Here is a 17,920-nt window from a genome sequence, read left to right as displayed (position 1 = left end):
AACTAGGAACAGCAAAAAGAAATACAGTAACGATTTACTTCGTTACAAACTCCCCTCCTAGGCCGATATTACCTCGGTAATATTGCCGATTTAACAATATAAAAATAATATAAGATTTCCTTTGCAACTCTTCTAATTTATTGCAACTAATCTCTTACAATTATATATATAAAAAAAAAAAGAATAAATTCAAAAAAAAAGAAAAACATCAAGGAACCACGTTCCAAAAATTTAAAAGAAAAACAAAAAAAATATGGGGGAGGCGACAATGCCTCTATTTTAAAAGGAAATCAATCCTTCTTGTTTTGAAACTCCTTCCAGAATTGCAGTTTCATCTCCTTTGCAATTTCAAGTGGCAAATCCACAATCATTCTCTCTAGTCTTTCCAACTCGTCCAAGAAGCTCCGCTTCTTTTCTTGACTTGGACCCACACTACTATCTACTCCACTCACGGACGCTGATCGATTAGGAGATTTACTCCCACCCTCCTTCGCTGGTGACGGCGATCGGCTTAACAACTCCGGCCGAGTTGTCTCCCGGGGTAAAGTGCGGTGTAATAGTTTGTAGTATTTCTCCCGCTGCTGGCGAAATTCCTCGTACTGTTTTTTACCGAAACGTTCCTCCATGATCAACCGATTGACCCTAGCACAGCGCGGGCAATCAGTAAGAATCACCTCCCTCCTTCCACAATTTTTGCAAAATTTCGCCAGTTTGCTGGGACATTTCGGCACCTCATGTCCCTTCCGCCAACAATTATGGCAGACACCTGGTGGGGGATCCAGGCGTGGAACCGTCGGAATCGGATCCAAACCCGCAAACATACGCCCCTCCAAAATAATCGGCAAAGGGGGCCGAGGAGACGGGCGCGGAAGATGACTTCGCCGGTTGATCACTGGCTTCTCCTCATAAATCCCCTCCAGGGGAGATGCGTAAGTTGGTGGTGGAGGATGACGGGGCAACAGCTCCGCTCCTTTCGGGGGAGATGTCTTCGTTGGCGCGTTGGTAGAAACGTAGTCCCACTCGTATAATGGGCTACCCTTTCTCCTACCCACTTCGCGCTTGACCCACTGTTTCTGGTCGTTTCCCTTTCCTTCCTCCAACACGGCCAACAATTCGCTCTTCGCCTGGCGACACGCGGTCTTCGGACTTACTTCTCCTTCAATATCCTCCGTCTCCATACTCTCCTTCTCTCGTGCCACCCTTTCTCTCTCACGATTCTCTCGCTCTCGAGCCTCCCTCTCTCTCTCACGACTCTCTCGCTCTCGAGCCTCCCTCTCTCTCTCACGACTCTCTCGCTCTCGAGCCTCTCTCTCTCTCTCACGATTCTCTTGACGGTGATCAGACCCTACGGTCTCTCGACTCTTCCTTTCCTTCTCTCCCCTTCTCTCCCGCCACTGCTCAATCGTAATCGTCTTGGGAATGGTACCGGTATATACTGGACCAGGCGCTGAGGCTTGACCACCAGAAGTACCGGCCACTGCAACTGCTTGCGTCTCCGCTTCTCGTTCCCTCTCCACTTTCTCCACGAGAATGTCCAACTGACTTCGCTTCGGCGGATCAGCCTGCTCAGGAAAATCGGAAAGTAGACCTTGGTAACGTGAATGCGGAGCTCCACCACGTCTCCTTCCAGCACCGGAACGTCTCATCTTATCAACAGTTGATTTTTTAATCACTACGCTCCTAATCCTGGGCTTGCTTCTACTCTCTGACGGTGATCGTGGGCGATGACTCGGCATCAAACGACTCTATCAAACAAGTTCAATCTAGATGCTGACAACAAAAAAAACAAAACAAATTCTAAAGTGTTATTAATTTCGTAACATCACACACGACACAGACAGACACGACAATTACGAACGAGGAGGAATATAACGCTTAATATTGGACACATGCGCCTTCGGAACTCGCCGGTTATTATCCGCTTTTAACTCATAAACAGTGTCGGATAATTTTTTTATAATTTCGTAAGGTCCATCATATTTCGGTGCCAATTTTGCGGAAAATTTGTGCAGCGCATTAGACAACTTATTCACTCTCCATAACACTAGATCGCCTACATCAAATTTCGCAAAACGCTTATTTTTATTATATTGTACTCTCTGTTTCTCTCTCTCTTTATCGATAAACCTGGCTACCAAATCCCGCAATGCATCCAACCTTTTTAATCGATCCATCCACACTTCCGGTTCGATTCTCTCAACTACAACTCGCTTCTCTAACTCGCGTCTCAAACTCTTAACCAATTGTGGTTGTCGACCAAAATTCAAGAACGCCGGTGATACTTTGGTAGTCGCTTGGACGGCCGTATTGACTGCATGCCTGAACTCATGGACATGTTTGTCCCAGTCACGGTGATCGTTTCCCACAAAAGTTGCAATCATTGTTTTCAAAATCCTATTGCTCCTCTCGACTGGATTCGCTTGCGGGTGGTAAGGTGGCGTAGTCAAGTGCCTCACACCATATTCTTCTAACGTTGACTTGAGGAATTTATTATCAAATTCCTTCCCGTTGTCTGTCAAAAGAAAACGTGGTGTTTCCCACCTAAATAAAACCAACTCCTCAAACGCTCTGGCAATTGATTTGCCATCCGCTGATCTTAATGGCTTTAATTCTATCCATCGCGAGAAAAGATCTTGAAACACGACCAAATGTTTACACTGACTTTTGCTTGGCGGAAATTCCATGCAATCAGCTGCCACGACCACCCAAGGACTCTCGACAATTCGCTGGCCCATCATACCGCACGGTCCGCTCTGTGACACTTTAAATCTCTGGCACTCTGGACACGCTTTGACATACGATTGTACGTCGTGCCACACTCCTTGCCAGTAATATTCACTCGCTACGCGCCTATACGTTTTTTCTACTCCTAAGTGGCCTGCTGAAAGCTCGGCGTGGGCAATCTTAATAATTTGCTCACGATACTCTTCCGGCACCACAAGCTTCCAACTCTCACTCTGGTCGGTGATCGGATCTAACAAAGGGTCCTCCCTTTGCCTATACAATCGCCCTTCTTCCACTTTCCACCCTACGAAACGCTCCGGAAAATTTTCAACTAGTTCTCTTCGCTTTAAATACCATTGATCGTTGATCTCATCGAATGCAGCACACTCTTCACTCTCCTCATACATTCTCGAAAGAGCATCTGGCACAAGATGGTGGATGCCACGGCGGTGAACTATATCAAAGTCCCACTGCTGTAACTCCAGTGCCCATCTCGCCAGTCGTCCTGACGGCTCTTTTAAATTTCTCAACCACTTGAGTGCGCTATGATCGGTGATGACGGTGAACTTATACCCTTCTACATACGGACGGAATTTTTTTATTGACCATAACAGTGCCAGACATTCCTTCTCCGTAACGCTGTAGTTTCGCTCCGCTGGTGACAAGACTTTGCTTATATACACGATCGGATGTTCGCCGTCCTCCGAATCTTGTGTGAGTACTGCACCCAGTGCATAATCACTCGCATCGCATTGTATTGTGAACGGTTTCGAGAAATCTGGTCGCGCAAGTACAGGAGTTGAACTTAATTTCTTTTTCAACGCTTGAAACGCTTCCTCTTGTTCCTCCGTCCACAACCAACTCCGCCCTTTTTGCATTAGGCGCAACAATGGTATTTTTAACTCACTCTCGTTTTCCAGAAATCTTGAATACCACCCTACCATTCCAATGAACCTCCTTAATTGTTTAAGGTTCTTTGGTGCTGGGTACTCAATGATCGGAGCGATCTTCTCGTCGCTCGTGCGTAAACCCTGGCTGTCCAAGACGTACCCAAGGTACGTTACTCGAGAACAACCAAACTCGCACTTCTCTGGGTTCACTACCAACCCCGCTGATGACAACTTGCCCAAAACGACGCTGATCCATTTTAAATGATCTTCATAATTATCATTGACTATGATAATATCATCCAGGTAGCCAAACACTACCGGCTCACACTCAGGACCAAATAAGGAATCAATCAGGCATTGAAACGTCCTCGGTGCATTGGTTAATCCAAAGGGCATTCTTTTAAATTGGAACTGGCCCAATCCTGGCACGGAGAAGGCCGTATACTTTTTACTCGATTCCTCCATGGGTACTTGGTGGTACGCCATTTTCAAATCGATCTTGGAGATGAACCTGGCTCTGCGGAGCTTATCCAAAATTGAGTCAATACTCGGTATTGGATAAGCTTCCTTGATTATTATTTTATTGACGTCACGATAGTCAAAACATAATCTCCAAGTCCCATCAGCCTTCCTCACTATCACTGGCGCAGTATTCCACTCACTACTTGTCTTCTCAATTATCCCTTGTTCCAATAGTTTCTTTACCTCTTGGATTAACCATTCAAGCATCATCGGTGACATTCTCCTCGGTAAATGTTTGATCGGCCTCTCATCTTTAACTCTTATTGTGTGTTGAATAAGATTGGTCATGCCATGCTCTTTTCCTTGCGGCAAAACCAACTTATTTACAATACTCTGGACTTCTCTACGCTGGCTCTGCGTTAACTCACAGATACCAGCACACTCGCCAATCAAACAACTCTCTGGGCGCTGATCGGTACGCTTCGCGAATTCATGCCACTCTTGGCCATTAATCCGCCACAATCCTTCTCCAAAATTAACTTCCATGTTCATCTCTCGACAGAAATCCATCCCTAATAATAGATCCTGGGTAAGAGAACGAATTGCTTTTAATTCGAACGATTGCGCGTACCCATCCACTGTTATCCACAATCTCAATTTCCCCAAAGTTCTCGTCGAGCCTCCGATCGCACTCGAAATTTCTGATTCCATTGACTCAATTTGATTCCTAAATCTCTCAGCCAACTCTGGCCCAACCAAAGATATCGTTGCCCCAGGGTCGAATAATGCGTAATAAGGCTTATCGGCAATAAAAATTTTCAAGAAAAATCTATTCTCCTCATTTGATGCATCCACATTCTCACTCTCTAACGCATGTGATGCATTCATTGCATTTTCCCCCTCGTTAAAATTTGCATTCTCTTCCCTATTGGCAACTGCATCTTCTCTCCTCTCCGGCTCAAAATTCTGGGTCCGATATGATGGTGCATTTCCCGGTGTAGCGCTCGGTAGTGCAGTCAACAGCGCTTGACTGTTCTCCAATGCACTGCCGCCGGCGCACGCATCGTCGTTCTCCTCAAGGCCTCTCGCTTCACACGTTACGACGACAGGCTCGCTACCCCTCTCACGGCTCGTGCTACTCTCCCCACCATTCTCTCTCTCTAGGCGGTGATCGTCGCTCGAGCCTTGTACTCTCTCCTCTCCATATACCATGTCTCGCAGGCATAAGAAAATTTCTCCGTTCTCCTCTTCAATACTCGGACACTCTTCTATTTCTCGGACTGGGGGGGAAGACTCGACTGTTCCCCCCCCCATCACGTTTCCCAACATTTCTCGAATTGGCAAACACGTTATACAGCGAGAGAAAATTGTTCCTCTAGTACCGCACACCTGGCATTGTTCTGGTTTCCTATTTTCTCTGTTAGGACATTCTGATGCATAGTGGCCCACCCCCCGACAACTAAAACACACTCTGGTAGGACATTGAAACGCTTTATGCCCTTTCGCTCCACACGTATTACACACACCATCAAATGGTCGCTGATCATTCGGTGTTGATTTCTGTTGCGCGTAATTTCCAAACGGTGGTCTCCTTCGTTGTTCTTGCGACGAATTTGTCGCTATTTGAACTGCAGGCGCATTACTCACTACTGCCGGTGCATAAGTTGTCACTGGTGGACCACTCATTGGTGGCTTAACCGGATTCACTTTCTCTCTCAAGACGCTGAACTTTCGATTGTTACTTATTAAAGCCGCTAATTCTTCAAGTGAAAATTCCTTCTCAGTTTCCACCTTACTCTTTTTTGCTTTAATATTTTGACTCTTTCTCTTCTGGCTGACACTCGGCTCTGGACTGGACTCTGATGTCGAGCTCTCCAAGATAGCGTCGATTTTTGACACTCTTGTTGACTGTTTAGGAGCCGCCATCGGGAACTTCATCTTATCCTTCGATGGTGGAGGCGCGTAACGTTTGTCAATCTCTTTGATTTTCTCATATCGCCTCAGAACTTTCTCTAACTCCCTAATATCATTGATGTCAAAATTTGACAGATAACGCCTATAATCCGGGGTCAGTCCTCGATAGACTATTCTAAATAGTTCGTCTTTTGTCAATTGTTTGCGAAAATGCTGAGCAATCGTCCTTATGTTCAGCAAATACTCAGATATTTTCTCCCCTTTTGCCTGCGTGCGCGCTTTAATCTCCTCATACACATCCTCATCGTCAACACTCTGCAAAAATTCGCGCGAAAAATACTTCTCAAACGTTCTCCAAGAACGTATTTCATTTCGCACTACTCTGAACCAACGACTCGCCGCCTGACGGAACACACTCGGAATAGCTCGCAACATCTCTGAGTCGCTGATCATACTCCACTCTTTACACTCATTAATGCGCTCTAAAAATTCCTCGGCATCATCCCTCTCACTAGCGGAAAATTTAATATCCCAATCTTTGAGTATTTTAATTGTTCGCGAGCTATGGTGATGATGCGTCCCGCCCTGTCTGGGCCACTCCGGTACCGAGTCACTCACATCTTCACTCTCTGACTCACTCTCGCTTGACAAAAACACTAACGGTGATCGTCTCTCACTCTCTTTCTTTCCTAGGTATAGTGGTCGTTCGCCTTGTCTTGACTGCACCCCCACTAATACATGTTTAGCATAATTGCTCTTAAACAATTGTATAAAGGGTCAAGGGTAAAGGGTCAAGGGTATAATTGCGGTGTATTATACCCTTGACCTCGTTTTTCCCATTCGTCCTTCTCAGGGGGACGTATACACGTTTTATCACTGACTCTATCCAACGACCTTCTACTCTGGCGCTGATCGGGCAAACTATTTCTCGGTTGTCCACCATCCGCCTGCGTTGCATAAATCTTAGGGAAAGCTCCGAGTTCTGCATAATTTCGCGTGGCTCTCCCATTATAGCCGGGCGTCTCGCTCGCCCTGGTAACGCCAGGTCCAGGACCAAATTCATTCATTCCCGATTGAGGCACTATCATTACGGGGGCTTGAGCCAAGGGCACAAATGGTGGAAACGGTGTTAATCCACAATTACTCGGGGCACACACCGGCGCCATTATTCCGCCCCCTGGCAGGGCCCAGGTCACTGGAGTTGAAGTCGTAACAGTTACTCCACCTCCCGTGTTCGTTCCTGATACCACATACGAAGTCACATCTGTCGTAGCTGTAAGATTGTCGCACCAACTTACATTACTTCTCGAGATTTCTACTGCCCCTGCGCCGCCAGGATTCACCCCCGCCGCCTCCTCGTGACTTTCGATGTTGCTGGCGATGACCGTTACATTACTGTGGTCTTCTTCATCAATTGTCTCTAACCTCTCTTGCTCTCCTCCTGATTCGACCTCGTCAAATGCTGGACCCAGTACTTCAATTACAAACACTTTCTTCGCTTTCGCCGAATCGTACTTCTCCAACCACGGTACCGGAATTGTCTCGTCGAATAACATTCGTATTCTCGATCGAAGCAACCGTTCTCTCAACACTTGTACCGAGCCTTTCACACTCGCGCACTGGACACTCAATTCTCTCACAATTTCGTCCTCTGACATTTCGCAAATATTCTCCCATATTCGCCTTATCTCTTCTTTTTCCAAAAGTGCTAATAAACGTTGTCGATATCCCTCCATTGCCTCTCTCGTTACCCGCTTCACACTCTTCGACATTAATGTTAAATTCTCCAGCATTCACGAAAATTCGTATCCCTCTCAATTACTTCACACACGCACTCTCTCTATCTCTCTCTCAAAACTACATAAAGTTACAATAAAGCCTAAAATTTAATAAATTAGACAATTATTGAACCAATAATTAATATTTTTTTTTTTTTTTTTTTTATGAAAGAGAGACCACGCTGATCGTAAATGATAAGTGAAACAAGGCAAAAACAAAAAAAATAAAATAATAATAAAAAAAACGATCACTATTGAATCAACAGTGACGCTCAGTTCCCGCCAACGCTCCGCAAACCGCTTGGCTTCTCCCGCCTGACGCGTGATTCCCGCCGACGCTAAGTTCGACGCTTGGCTTCTCTCACCGCCTGACGCTTAGCGTTAGGCGCGAAAATTCTCACACTCTCAGGACAACACTTTACACACGCAAAAACGTCCTACTGCACAACTTTTCTGACAATTTATCGTCTGCCGTTTCTTTTTCAATAACGACAACCGGTGAGCTTTATCTATAGACGGTGATCGTGCATACTTGATGCATTTCTTGGTCACAAATTCAAATTTCACCTTAAATCGTCGATTTTAAAACTGTTAAAATTAATACTTTTTCCACTAAAAATGTATATAAAAAAAAGTTTTCTTAACAATTTGAACGTTTTACTCTTGGTCGCGCCAAAGTTGATTTCGCTTCTCTTGGGTCGCGCGTTGCGTTTCCCGCCTACCCGCGGTTCGCGGCGTCCCTCAATTTGAATGATAACCGTTAGCTCGTTCCAACAGGAAAAATTTGCACTTTTTGTATTAATGCTTCTGTCATAAATTATCACGGTGATCGAAGCTGATAATCTTAGAATGACAGACTGGTATTGCACTCAAAACAAGGACAATATACTAACAGCACAACACAAAAAAAACTTGAATACTCTACACACACTCTCTTTCTCGGCGAAGGAAAACAAACGCAACGGTCGTTTTTGCACGGCCTTCGCTTGTCCTTCGTAAGACGCTGATCTACTCGCTCAACCACCAAAACTCTCTACTCGCTGGACGACACAAAAATTTGTGATTGAAAATTGAAGATCTCAGCATGGGCCCCACGTTGGGCGCCAATTTGTGATGGGGAAATTCAATTAAAACCTTTAAAACTTCTAAGGCTCTAATCTGCACCGTATTTCTCCCAAAATTACTTTAAACTCTCAAATTACCAATTGTTACTGAAATCTATCAAAGAGGGGATTCCGCTGGGAAAAACTGTTGCGGTGCAACAACCTTCAATTTTCAATCAACTATTCAATTTTTGTACTCACTACTTGGTGATGATTTCTCTCGTTCGGCAATCAACTTGGCAATCCAATTTTGAATATCCAAAAAGGAATCACCGAACAATTATTTATTTTAAACTTATTTATTTAAATAAAAGAATACTAAAATTACAACTAGTAATACTAAAAATGAAACTTAATCTAATAAATTCAGAACTAAACACTAAATTAAAGAACTATTTCAATTCGACTCTATCTCTAACTCTGTAGCCACACGACCGCTCAAAATCACGTCTATTCTCTGAAACCGCTGAGAACTCTCTGTCGAACCCACGCTGCACTGCTTCCTCGAAACGCCGGTAAAATTCATGGAAAACCCTTTTTCTTTCTCAGAACTCCTAATTTTCCATCAAGCTATCTCTCTCGTCCCCACTCGACGGCACCTGTTAGCCCGCCGAAAAGTGGGACCGCTGACCATGTGACCAACTCCTAATTGCTCATGCGTCAAATCATTTCTCAAACGACTTGACGGACTACGCACGACGGTGATCAACGAACTCTGAAATAACGACGCTGACAGAGAAACGATGCAACGAGAATGAGACGACGATAAAACAAAATATAACGTCTCACTAACTAGGAACAGCAAAAAGAAATACAGTAACGATTTACTTCGTTACAGTCCACAAGGTAAACATCACCTTTTAATGTGGTATCGCAAGCACAAATTATTGGTGCATTCTGAACATTTGGCCATTTATCAAATGATAAGCAGACGATTTCGTTTTTTAAAGTTTTAGATGATGCCATAAGTTTGAAGAAGTCGATAAATCGAAATTTAATTTTAGTTCCTTTTACATGTTTGCTAAAAGAAATGTATTTTTCTAACGGCAAAGGTTCAATCCTTTCTTCAAATTCTCAGCAAATAACTTCAATTATAAAATGAGCATTATACCTACCTAAATTGTGAAATATAACAGGTATCACTAGTGAATCTTGATAAGGTCTCGTGAATCTCGATATTTACCTGTTAAATGTGAATGATCTCGAACTTTCTTTTCAAGTGAAGTTTGCCCTTAACAAATGTGACATGTTGTTGATCCTGCAAATTTCTCAATTTGCTCCGGTGTCAATTTATCCATTGGAATTGGACTTTTCATAATTGCGTCAACGTTTTGAGACATTTTCTACAACTTCTGTGAGAACCACTTCGCAGAATTTACTCCTTCTGGACTCGAATTGTAACCGGAAAGTGAGTCATCGTAGCTGCATTTAGCATAATATCCAATGCTCAAGATTTCATGTCGTTGAATAATTTCCGTATTAGTAGTATTTTCTTCATCTCTAAAAGGTTTCAGAAGACATTCACAATATGGGATTTTATCTTTATTTCCTTGATTTTTAAAATTATTAAACAATTTTTCAGGTTTGGGTAGGTTAATTCTGCCTTCATTTAATGTTTGACACTCACGTACATGCTTAGTAAGTTTCTGCTTTGTGATAAAGTAATGAAGACATCGGTCGCAAATATATTTTTTACCTCTGTTTTTAGAGAGTTGAGAATTCACAAGAATCAAGATGAGACAAATTCTTAATGTACCCGTAGTGATATTTTAGCGTGATGACTTGATTAATAACAACATCATTATCACTAGAACCCTCGTTTTCATAATGACTTTTAACTCTTAACAAATTGACATGCTTCTTCTTTCTCTCTGCAGTCAAGTGTAATGGAACAGTAATAAAATTCTCATTTTTCAAACGTAGTCCATAGATATTAATGTAAATTTTAATATTTTGTTTTTCGAATTTTGAAGTATCCTTTACTTTGACAGGAAAATCTATTCCATTAAATTTTAATTCTCTTTCAGATTCATAATAATTCTAGAGATCTGTTGCATTATTATCTTTTGGATGAATAGCTGATAGCACAGCCCATTTGAAACACTTTTCATCCAAATTTTTAACGTTGATGCAAGCTTTCTTTAATTTTTTTTGACGTGGTAAATCAATGAATGAACCAACACGTATTGCATTGTACTTATTTTCATTAATTTATAATTTTATTATAGAATGTAAAGTTCATTGTGATTCCTTCTCTGCAAACTCCTCCACTGATTGCAAGATCGGCTCCTTAATGTTCTTCTTGTACTAATTATTTAAAGCGACTGTTGGGAAAATTGGTTCATTTCTTACATTGAAATAATATAGTCTCTAGTCGTGTTCTCTTTTTTCAATTTTCATACTCTTATTCATTCTTACATGCAGTGTTCAAAAGTTCCACGTGCGTTCTCCGATTTCAGATCACACCTCTTTTGTCCACTAAGATTGCTTTGGTTAAGCGTTATCTGCATAAACATTTTATAAATATTTTTAATAAACACCTTTGAAAGCTTAACTTTCTATTTTACTTATAATTTTAACTTTTAGAAATCACTACACAAGTGCAGCGTAAACTTTTAGTGGTTCATGTTTCTTTAATATAATTGGGACACCTTTCGAATAGTACACAAACATCATCTAAAAATGCTTTCACATCTATGTGTACCAAGTTGATAATGAAACTTGTTTGAAGACGACATTTGAAAGCACTCTCACAATTGGTCCATCGAACACGATCTCTTATTTCATCAATTTCTTTCGCTGGAGATTCTGGTTTATTCGAATTTTCTCCTATTCCAAATCCTTGTTTAAAAATAAAATTCAAAATTTGTATTCAAACGAATAAACTGCTGAATTAGGTTAAGACACTTTGGTCTTCCTGATGAGAAATTAGATTCATTTAGTATTTTCCTTAATTTTGCGATATATTCTCCACACGTTGTCATCCATCTTGTTATGTTTTGAGTCCAGTCGATTTCAATTTTAGTTAAGTTCACTAAATGAAAGGTATCTTCTGCAGCATGAAAAATACTTTCAATTTCATGAAGAAGCTATGAATTTCATGTCCTTTACTTTTCCACAACCGAAGTCTTCAAGTTTGCATTTCTCTGACATTTACCAGCCATTCTAAAATTTCAAAAAAAAATTTAATTCAGCTAGTGTCGGTTTGTTGCGGTGGAGCCTTTTTCTTATGCGCTGAGACTGTAGCTCCCTCTTACTTTCCTTCTAACGGTGCTCTCCTCTCCTCTCTGCTACGGTGGGATCCCCTCCCTCTCTCTCTACTGCGAATGTCGAAACTCTATTGCGAGCTTCGAATTGAAACCCAATCACGTATTCACACATAGCAAATTACACTAACACATATTTAAATGATAACACATACGAGGGCCGAAAATATGTCAGTAAAACAGTTTTTCTACTTTGTTGATCGAGTCAAAAATTTAGAGTAGGAATCTGCATCACCATCGATTGATAATGATGGAACCTGCAATACTGACTATGGGTTATACTTAGACAACCGACTGCAGCTTTTTTTTAATTCGACGAATATAATATTTTTTTAATGTTTCAGGATGGGATAGTATGTGATGGTTTAACTGATGTTTACAATAAATTTCACATGGGTAATTGTGCAGAGAATACAGCTAAAAAACTAAATATTTCACGTAATGATCAAGATGAATATGCTTTAAGTAGTTATAAGAGAAGTGCAATTGCTTATGAAAATAAAGTTTTTGAAAAAGAACTAATTGATGTAAAAATCCCACAAAGAAAAGGACAACCTGATATCATTTTTAAAGAAGATGAAGAATATAAGAAAATAAATGTGGCTAAATTTCGTCAGTTATCAACTGTTTTTCAGGTAATTTAATAAAATATTTGTAATTAATTAATTACACTAACTAAAAATTATTTCCTAAATGTCTTATATTATTTATTATATTAATTAAATTAAATGTGTGCTGTGTTTACCTAGCAATGATGTTATGAAAAACATGTTTCAGAAAGAAAATGGCACAGTGACAGCTGGTAATGCTTCAACTTTAAACGATGGAGCTGCAGCTATAGCTTTGTGCACTATGGATTACGCCAATCAGGAAAAACTTGAGCCACTTGCAAGAATAGTTGCTTTTGAAGATTCTGCAACTGATCCAATTGACTTTCCAGTAGCTCCTGCTTTGGGAATTCCCAAGGTAAGAATCAGCTTTCCTGTAAAATTTAAAAGTAGATGTACCTTTAAGTCAAACTTAGAAAATATTTCGACATAAGAAACCTCGAGCATAACTGATTTTTGAAGTATTTGCATTATTTATTACGTGTTACGACCAACACGACGAGCTAAACATTTTCGCACAATAATAGGGTGCAATGACATTAAAGTTATTCCAAGTTTGAATTGAATTATTGACCAATATAAGAACAAATTTCCTAATCCTTTCACCCTCTCCACTACATTCTGTCACTCTAATATCGTCTTATAGAGAAGAGTTATTGTATTAGAAACTTTCATCCAAAATACTATTTTGGACAGAAGTCGTAAAAATAGTGTAGTGAAAGCAATTAAATCGTTAAAGTAAATGTTAGGAAGGGTATTTCCGCACGTTTCGGGTACATTTCCATACTTCTTGTTGTTAACTAACGAACTCAACAGATAAAAGCGGTTAATTTATTATAGGTGTAGCGAAGACTGAAATATCAGTACTTTATGATAAGAGTTAAATCCCTTTTGTGTATTTTCATTTCAACAATTACAAACATGACCTAAAAGTTGCTTCTAAGGTACCTTTTTCGGAGCGTATCACATTGATTAATTATTATTTTTGAAATATAAATTTCTCTTTTTCAGCTTTTAGAAAAGGCGGGTATTAATAAATCTGATGTTGCTCTTTGGGAAATTAATGAGGCGTTTAGTGTAGTTGTTATTGCGAATCAAAAACTTTTAGATATTGATTCTAATAAAGTAAATGTTCATGGTGGAGCTGTATCTATTGGACATCCAATTGGGTAACAACATATTTTTAATACTGTTACGTATAAAATTATTATCACTAATTTCATCAAATACCCATTTTATATTTTTTAGCATGTCTGGAGCTCGACTTATTGTACATTTGGTTCATGCATTAAAAAAAGGTGAGAAAGGTGTTGCTTCAATTTGTAACGGTGGAGGAGGGGCGTCTTCGATTTTAATTGAGAAAATCTAAATCATGTGGATCTTTCATCTCAATAATTAAAATTTATACGTTTATACATATTTTTATACATATGTTTTTACATATATAGTATATCAAAAAGGTGATTATAATGCATTTAAAAGCTATGATGGGTTACTCACATATTTAATCATTTGATTTCTTTTTATTTTAAATTCAACCGTTTTTAACTGTATTTTGTAAATTTTACGAACGAAGAAATTATAAGCATTATAGATTATTTTTATAAAAATTTTTAAAATAATAAATGTATTTTCAATAAAAATACCACTGTTTTCAATTTTACATTAAAAATATGTATAATTATGTTAATTTCACTATTGCTTCTGGGTGAACTGTGGTCTCCAATTTTCACCTAATATTACAGTAGGTAAATACTTAAAGAAAACACAATATTAAACTTAGTGTCTTGAAAAAACCGGTTTTTATTTACGAAGATTTTTATTTTAAGAAGTAATTTGTAAATACTCCACTAAAAGTTTACAACTGAATCCTAGAATAACTACTCTACGCACGCACAGGCTACAATTGTAAAAAGGATAACAGTCATTAAACCCTCTAAATGAGTTTATTACTGGTCGCCCAAACTATGGTTCTGTTCATTTCAAGTACCTGGGACAAACTCACTTGTAAAAAAAGGCATAATTCGGTTTTTCCAAAAATCTGTGACGTCAAGCCAAGGTCTGTCTACGAGCCTCCCTTTTTCTAAATTTCAACCAATAATTACACTTTTTAACCCCCACTAGTTAAATAAAACCTCCTGAACTTGTATCACGAAAGAAACAGGTATGAAATGTAAAATCAGACAGTCGCGTGTCTAGATCATAACGCGCTAATTCAGTCAATACAATTCAAATCATATTATTACTCACGTGGAATCTTAAATTGCTCTTTTCTTTACTTTAAAATTATGTTTTTGTATAAGGTGTTGAACTCATTTAAAATATATGTATTAAATGTATCTTACAATTAGTGCATATTTATTCATTTACAATACCTGCATGAACCATACAACAAACAACGGTTAAATACGTAATATTAACTATTACAACTCTTTTAAATTCTTTTATCTCTTCGAAATTTATCTACCATGCTAATTGGAAAAAGATATTTTATTAATAATTGAGGATTTTCTTGCAGAATTTTTTTAGCAATAAAAATGAGAATTGTTTTCATTGGTTCTTTTTCTATAACAGGTGGTTTTCGAAATTTTGATTTGCCTTTTAAAACTAGCGGTTTACATCTTCCATCCACAACTAGAACAGAACATCTTAAAACAATAAGAATTAATCATAGTACTGATTTCAATTCGAATAAAATATAAGCCTGAATAAGTATGTATGTGCATCTAAGACATATGTATATCATACTTTATAATAATTAAATAAATAATTTCACTTTGTAACTCACCAGAATCATCCTTAATACGACCATTCCAAGATCATTCGACTTGCGTCCCGAAGGTTCAGGGTTCGAGCCCTTCTGTGTGCGAGATTTTTCAAATTTAGTTTTAAGTGATATGTGTACAATGTTGGTTAATAATGTGAAATTAAATATAGATTTAAACAATAAATAATAATTTCATAACAAATAAATAAATAACTTGATTTGTTAAAAATAGGTTATAAATAGAAGTACGAAAACTCTAAAAATATTTTCATATAATATAATATAATATTTTCATATAAGCAATAAAATGAAGAGATCGAAGAACCCATAAGACTGACATCAAGTTGTTGGTAATATTCATTGTTTTACTTTACTAAGTGCATAGAAGCTGAAACAAGTACATTATGTAGACTGCAATTTCCTTAAGTATTTTTCGTAACAACTTTATGTTTTCAAAAATAAACAAAAATAATATATCATATCCTGTAATTGTATTCAATATCGTTAATGTTATATTCATTCAATTTCAATTTGTAAGTCACCTAATTTTATTACTTTATTCCAAAGTAAACAACATAGACAGTCACATATTTCAGTCTTTTATGGCATTTGAAAAAGTGTATGTCCACAATGAAGTTTATAAAATTATTCTTTTTTATTTACATTTCTTGGAGAAATGTCCTGGGAATATCTCTAACAAGTGATTATTATGACGGATTGATCAAATATCTCAAAAAGGAATCCACGTTGCGTCAGATAGTGTTCATTCTCGACGATAGACTAAATCATTCTGACCCAATTACAGATTCTCTTATATTGGCAGCAAATTCGTATTTTCCGTTTCTGACCATTAGTTACAGTGAAATGATGAGCACCGACATTAAAAAAAGCCGTTTTCGAGTACTTACAAGACCTAAAAGTACCACACTGTTTATTTTTCAATGAACGGAAAAATACACTGTAGAAGTTTTAAATGCATTTTTTAATGATGACAGTGATTTATTGGTATCCTTATCAAACTCAAAATGTTTAGTTGTAAATTCATTTCCATCAAGTAGTAAGTACATAAACAAAATTATGGATTTTTTTTTGCAAAATAAGTATGTGGACATTATTTTATTGTCACATAATAATGAATCACAATTGACAATTACAAGAAGTCCTAACAATTTACAATTATTGAGTCTAAAAGAAGGGCGTAAAGTAAATTATTCTACGGAGGTAGTATCATCTGAAAGTCAATGGTTTTTAAGTAAACCTGCTAAAGACTTATCGGTAGACGAATATATAAAGGCCCTAAATTTTATAGAAACTTTGATGCATAAGACAGATTTTGAACCTAAAGAAATAGTGTTTACTTTACTTAGAAGTAACACAATTTTTGGAAAGTATAATAGAAGAAACGTAGAAAAATTCAATGAAGAATGCTCCAAGAAAAATGCAGCTTTTAATATTATGTCTTCAATTTTTCGTTATAATGAAGGATATATCGATAAAATGCTTATAGAAATTGATGAATGCTATACTGCAAAAGCTATTATACCACAGATCGCAAAATTGACGAAAGATGTAGAAGTTTCAACAGAATTGTGGTCCATGATCATAATAACAATTTGTATGATTGTTTCCATACGATTCATATCATTCCTGTTGAAATTTCGAAATAGTACATGGCAAACGTTAAACATAAGTCAAATTATAATGGGAATTCCTACTAACCAAGAGCCCAAGAATTGGTTGGAAAAAATACTTTTTGGTTCACTACTGATAACTTGCACTGTTTATACAGGTTATTTGTACTCAGTACTCCTTGACAACAGTTTTCGGCAGGCTCCGGAAATATCATCAGTGGAAGAATTGGCTAATTCGCGTTTAACACCAATGATTCAGGAAAAATTGTATTTACTGTTAAAGTAGCGCTATGCAAACCCTTTAAACTATCAAAAATTAGTAGATAGATCAATTAAGATTCTAAATGGCAAAGAAGATGATTGTCTGAAAATCTTGGCGAAATATAAGAATGTTACCTGTATTTTTAATAATGCTGAGTACCATGTTAAAAAGTATGAAGCTATAAACGGTCACATAAATGTTAAAATACTACAAGAAAGGTTTTATAGAACAAGCAGAACATATGGCTCAACATTATTTTCACCTTACATCGATCGCTTAATGGAAATGACTTTAAAAGTTTTAGAACTTGGATTATCTAAAGACTTTTATAAAACTAACGTAAAACAAAAGAATGTTTCATTACTAAAAATGATTACGAAAGAAGAACTTCTACTTGTGCTGTTCTATGTAGCAGTAATTGGATACTCTCTGGCTATAATTGCTTTTATACTGGAAGTAATTGTTACGAAGCTAAAAAGGAAATTTTTTCACAAGCCGAAATTTCAATTTGTTAA

At 38.2% G+C, this 17,920-nt stretch overlaps 1 protein-coding gene across 1 annotated transcript in view; it reads left to right on the top strand.

The window, feature by feature from the left end:
- Positions 1-15,095, top strand: part of LOC122512262 (acetyl-CoA acetyltransferase, mitochondrial) — a 33,392-nt gene extending 18,297 nt beyond the window's left edge. Inside the window, exons 5-8 of the mRNA XM_043628002.1 lie at positions 12,482-12,772; positions 12,915-13,103; positions 13,757-13,914; positions 13,994-15,095. Of these exons, the coding sequence (XP_043483937.1) occupies positions 12,482-12,772; positions 12,915-13,103; positions 13,757-13,914; positions 13,994-14,114 (759 nt within the window). The 3' untranslated portion in view covers positions 14,115-15,095. The remainder of the gene's footprint in view (positions 1-12,481; positions 12,773-12,914; positions 13,104-13,756; positions 13,915-13,993) is intronic.
- The last annotated feature ends 2,825 nt before the right edge of the window (positions 15,096-17,920 follow it).

The sequence above is a fragment of the Leptopilina heterotoma genome, unplaced genomic scaffold (assembly GCF_015476425.1).
Source record: "Leptopilina heterotoma isolate Lh14 unplaced genomic scaffold, ASM1547642v1 Lhet_97, whole genome shotgun sequence".
NCBI lineage: Eukaryota > Metazoa > Arthropoda > Insecta > Hymenoptera > Figitidae > Leptopilina > Leptopilina heterotoma.
The sequence above is the reverse complement of the archived record's forward strand: the minus strand, read 5'-3'. Positions and strand labels throughout refer to the sequence as shown.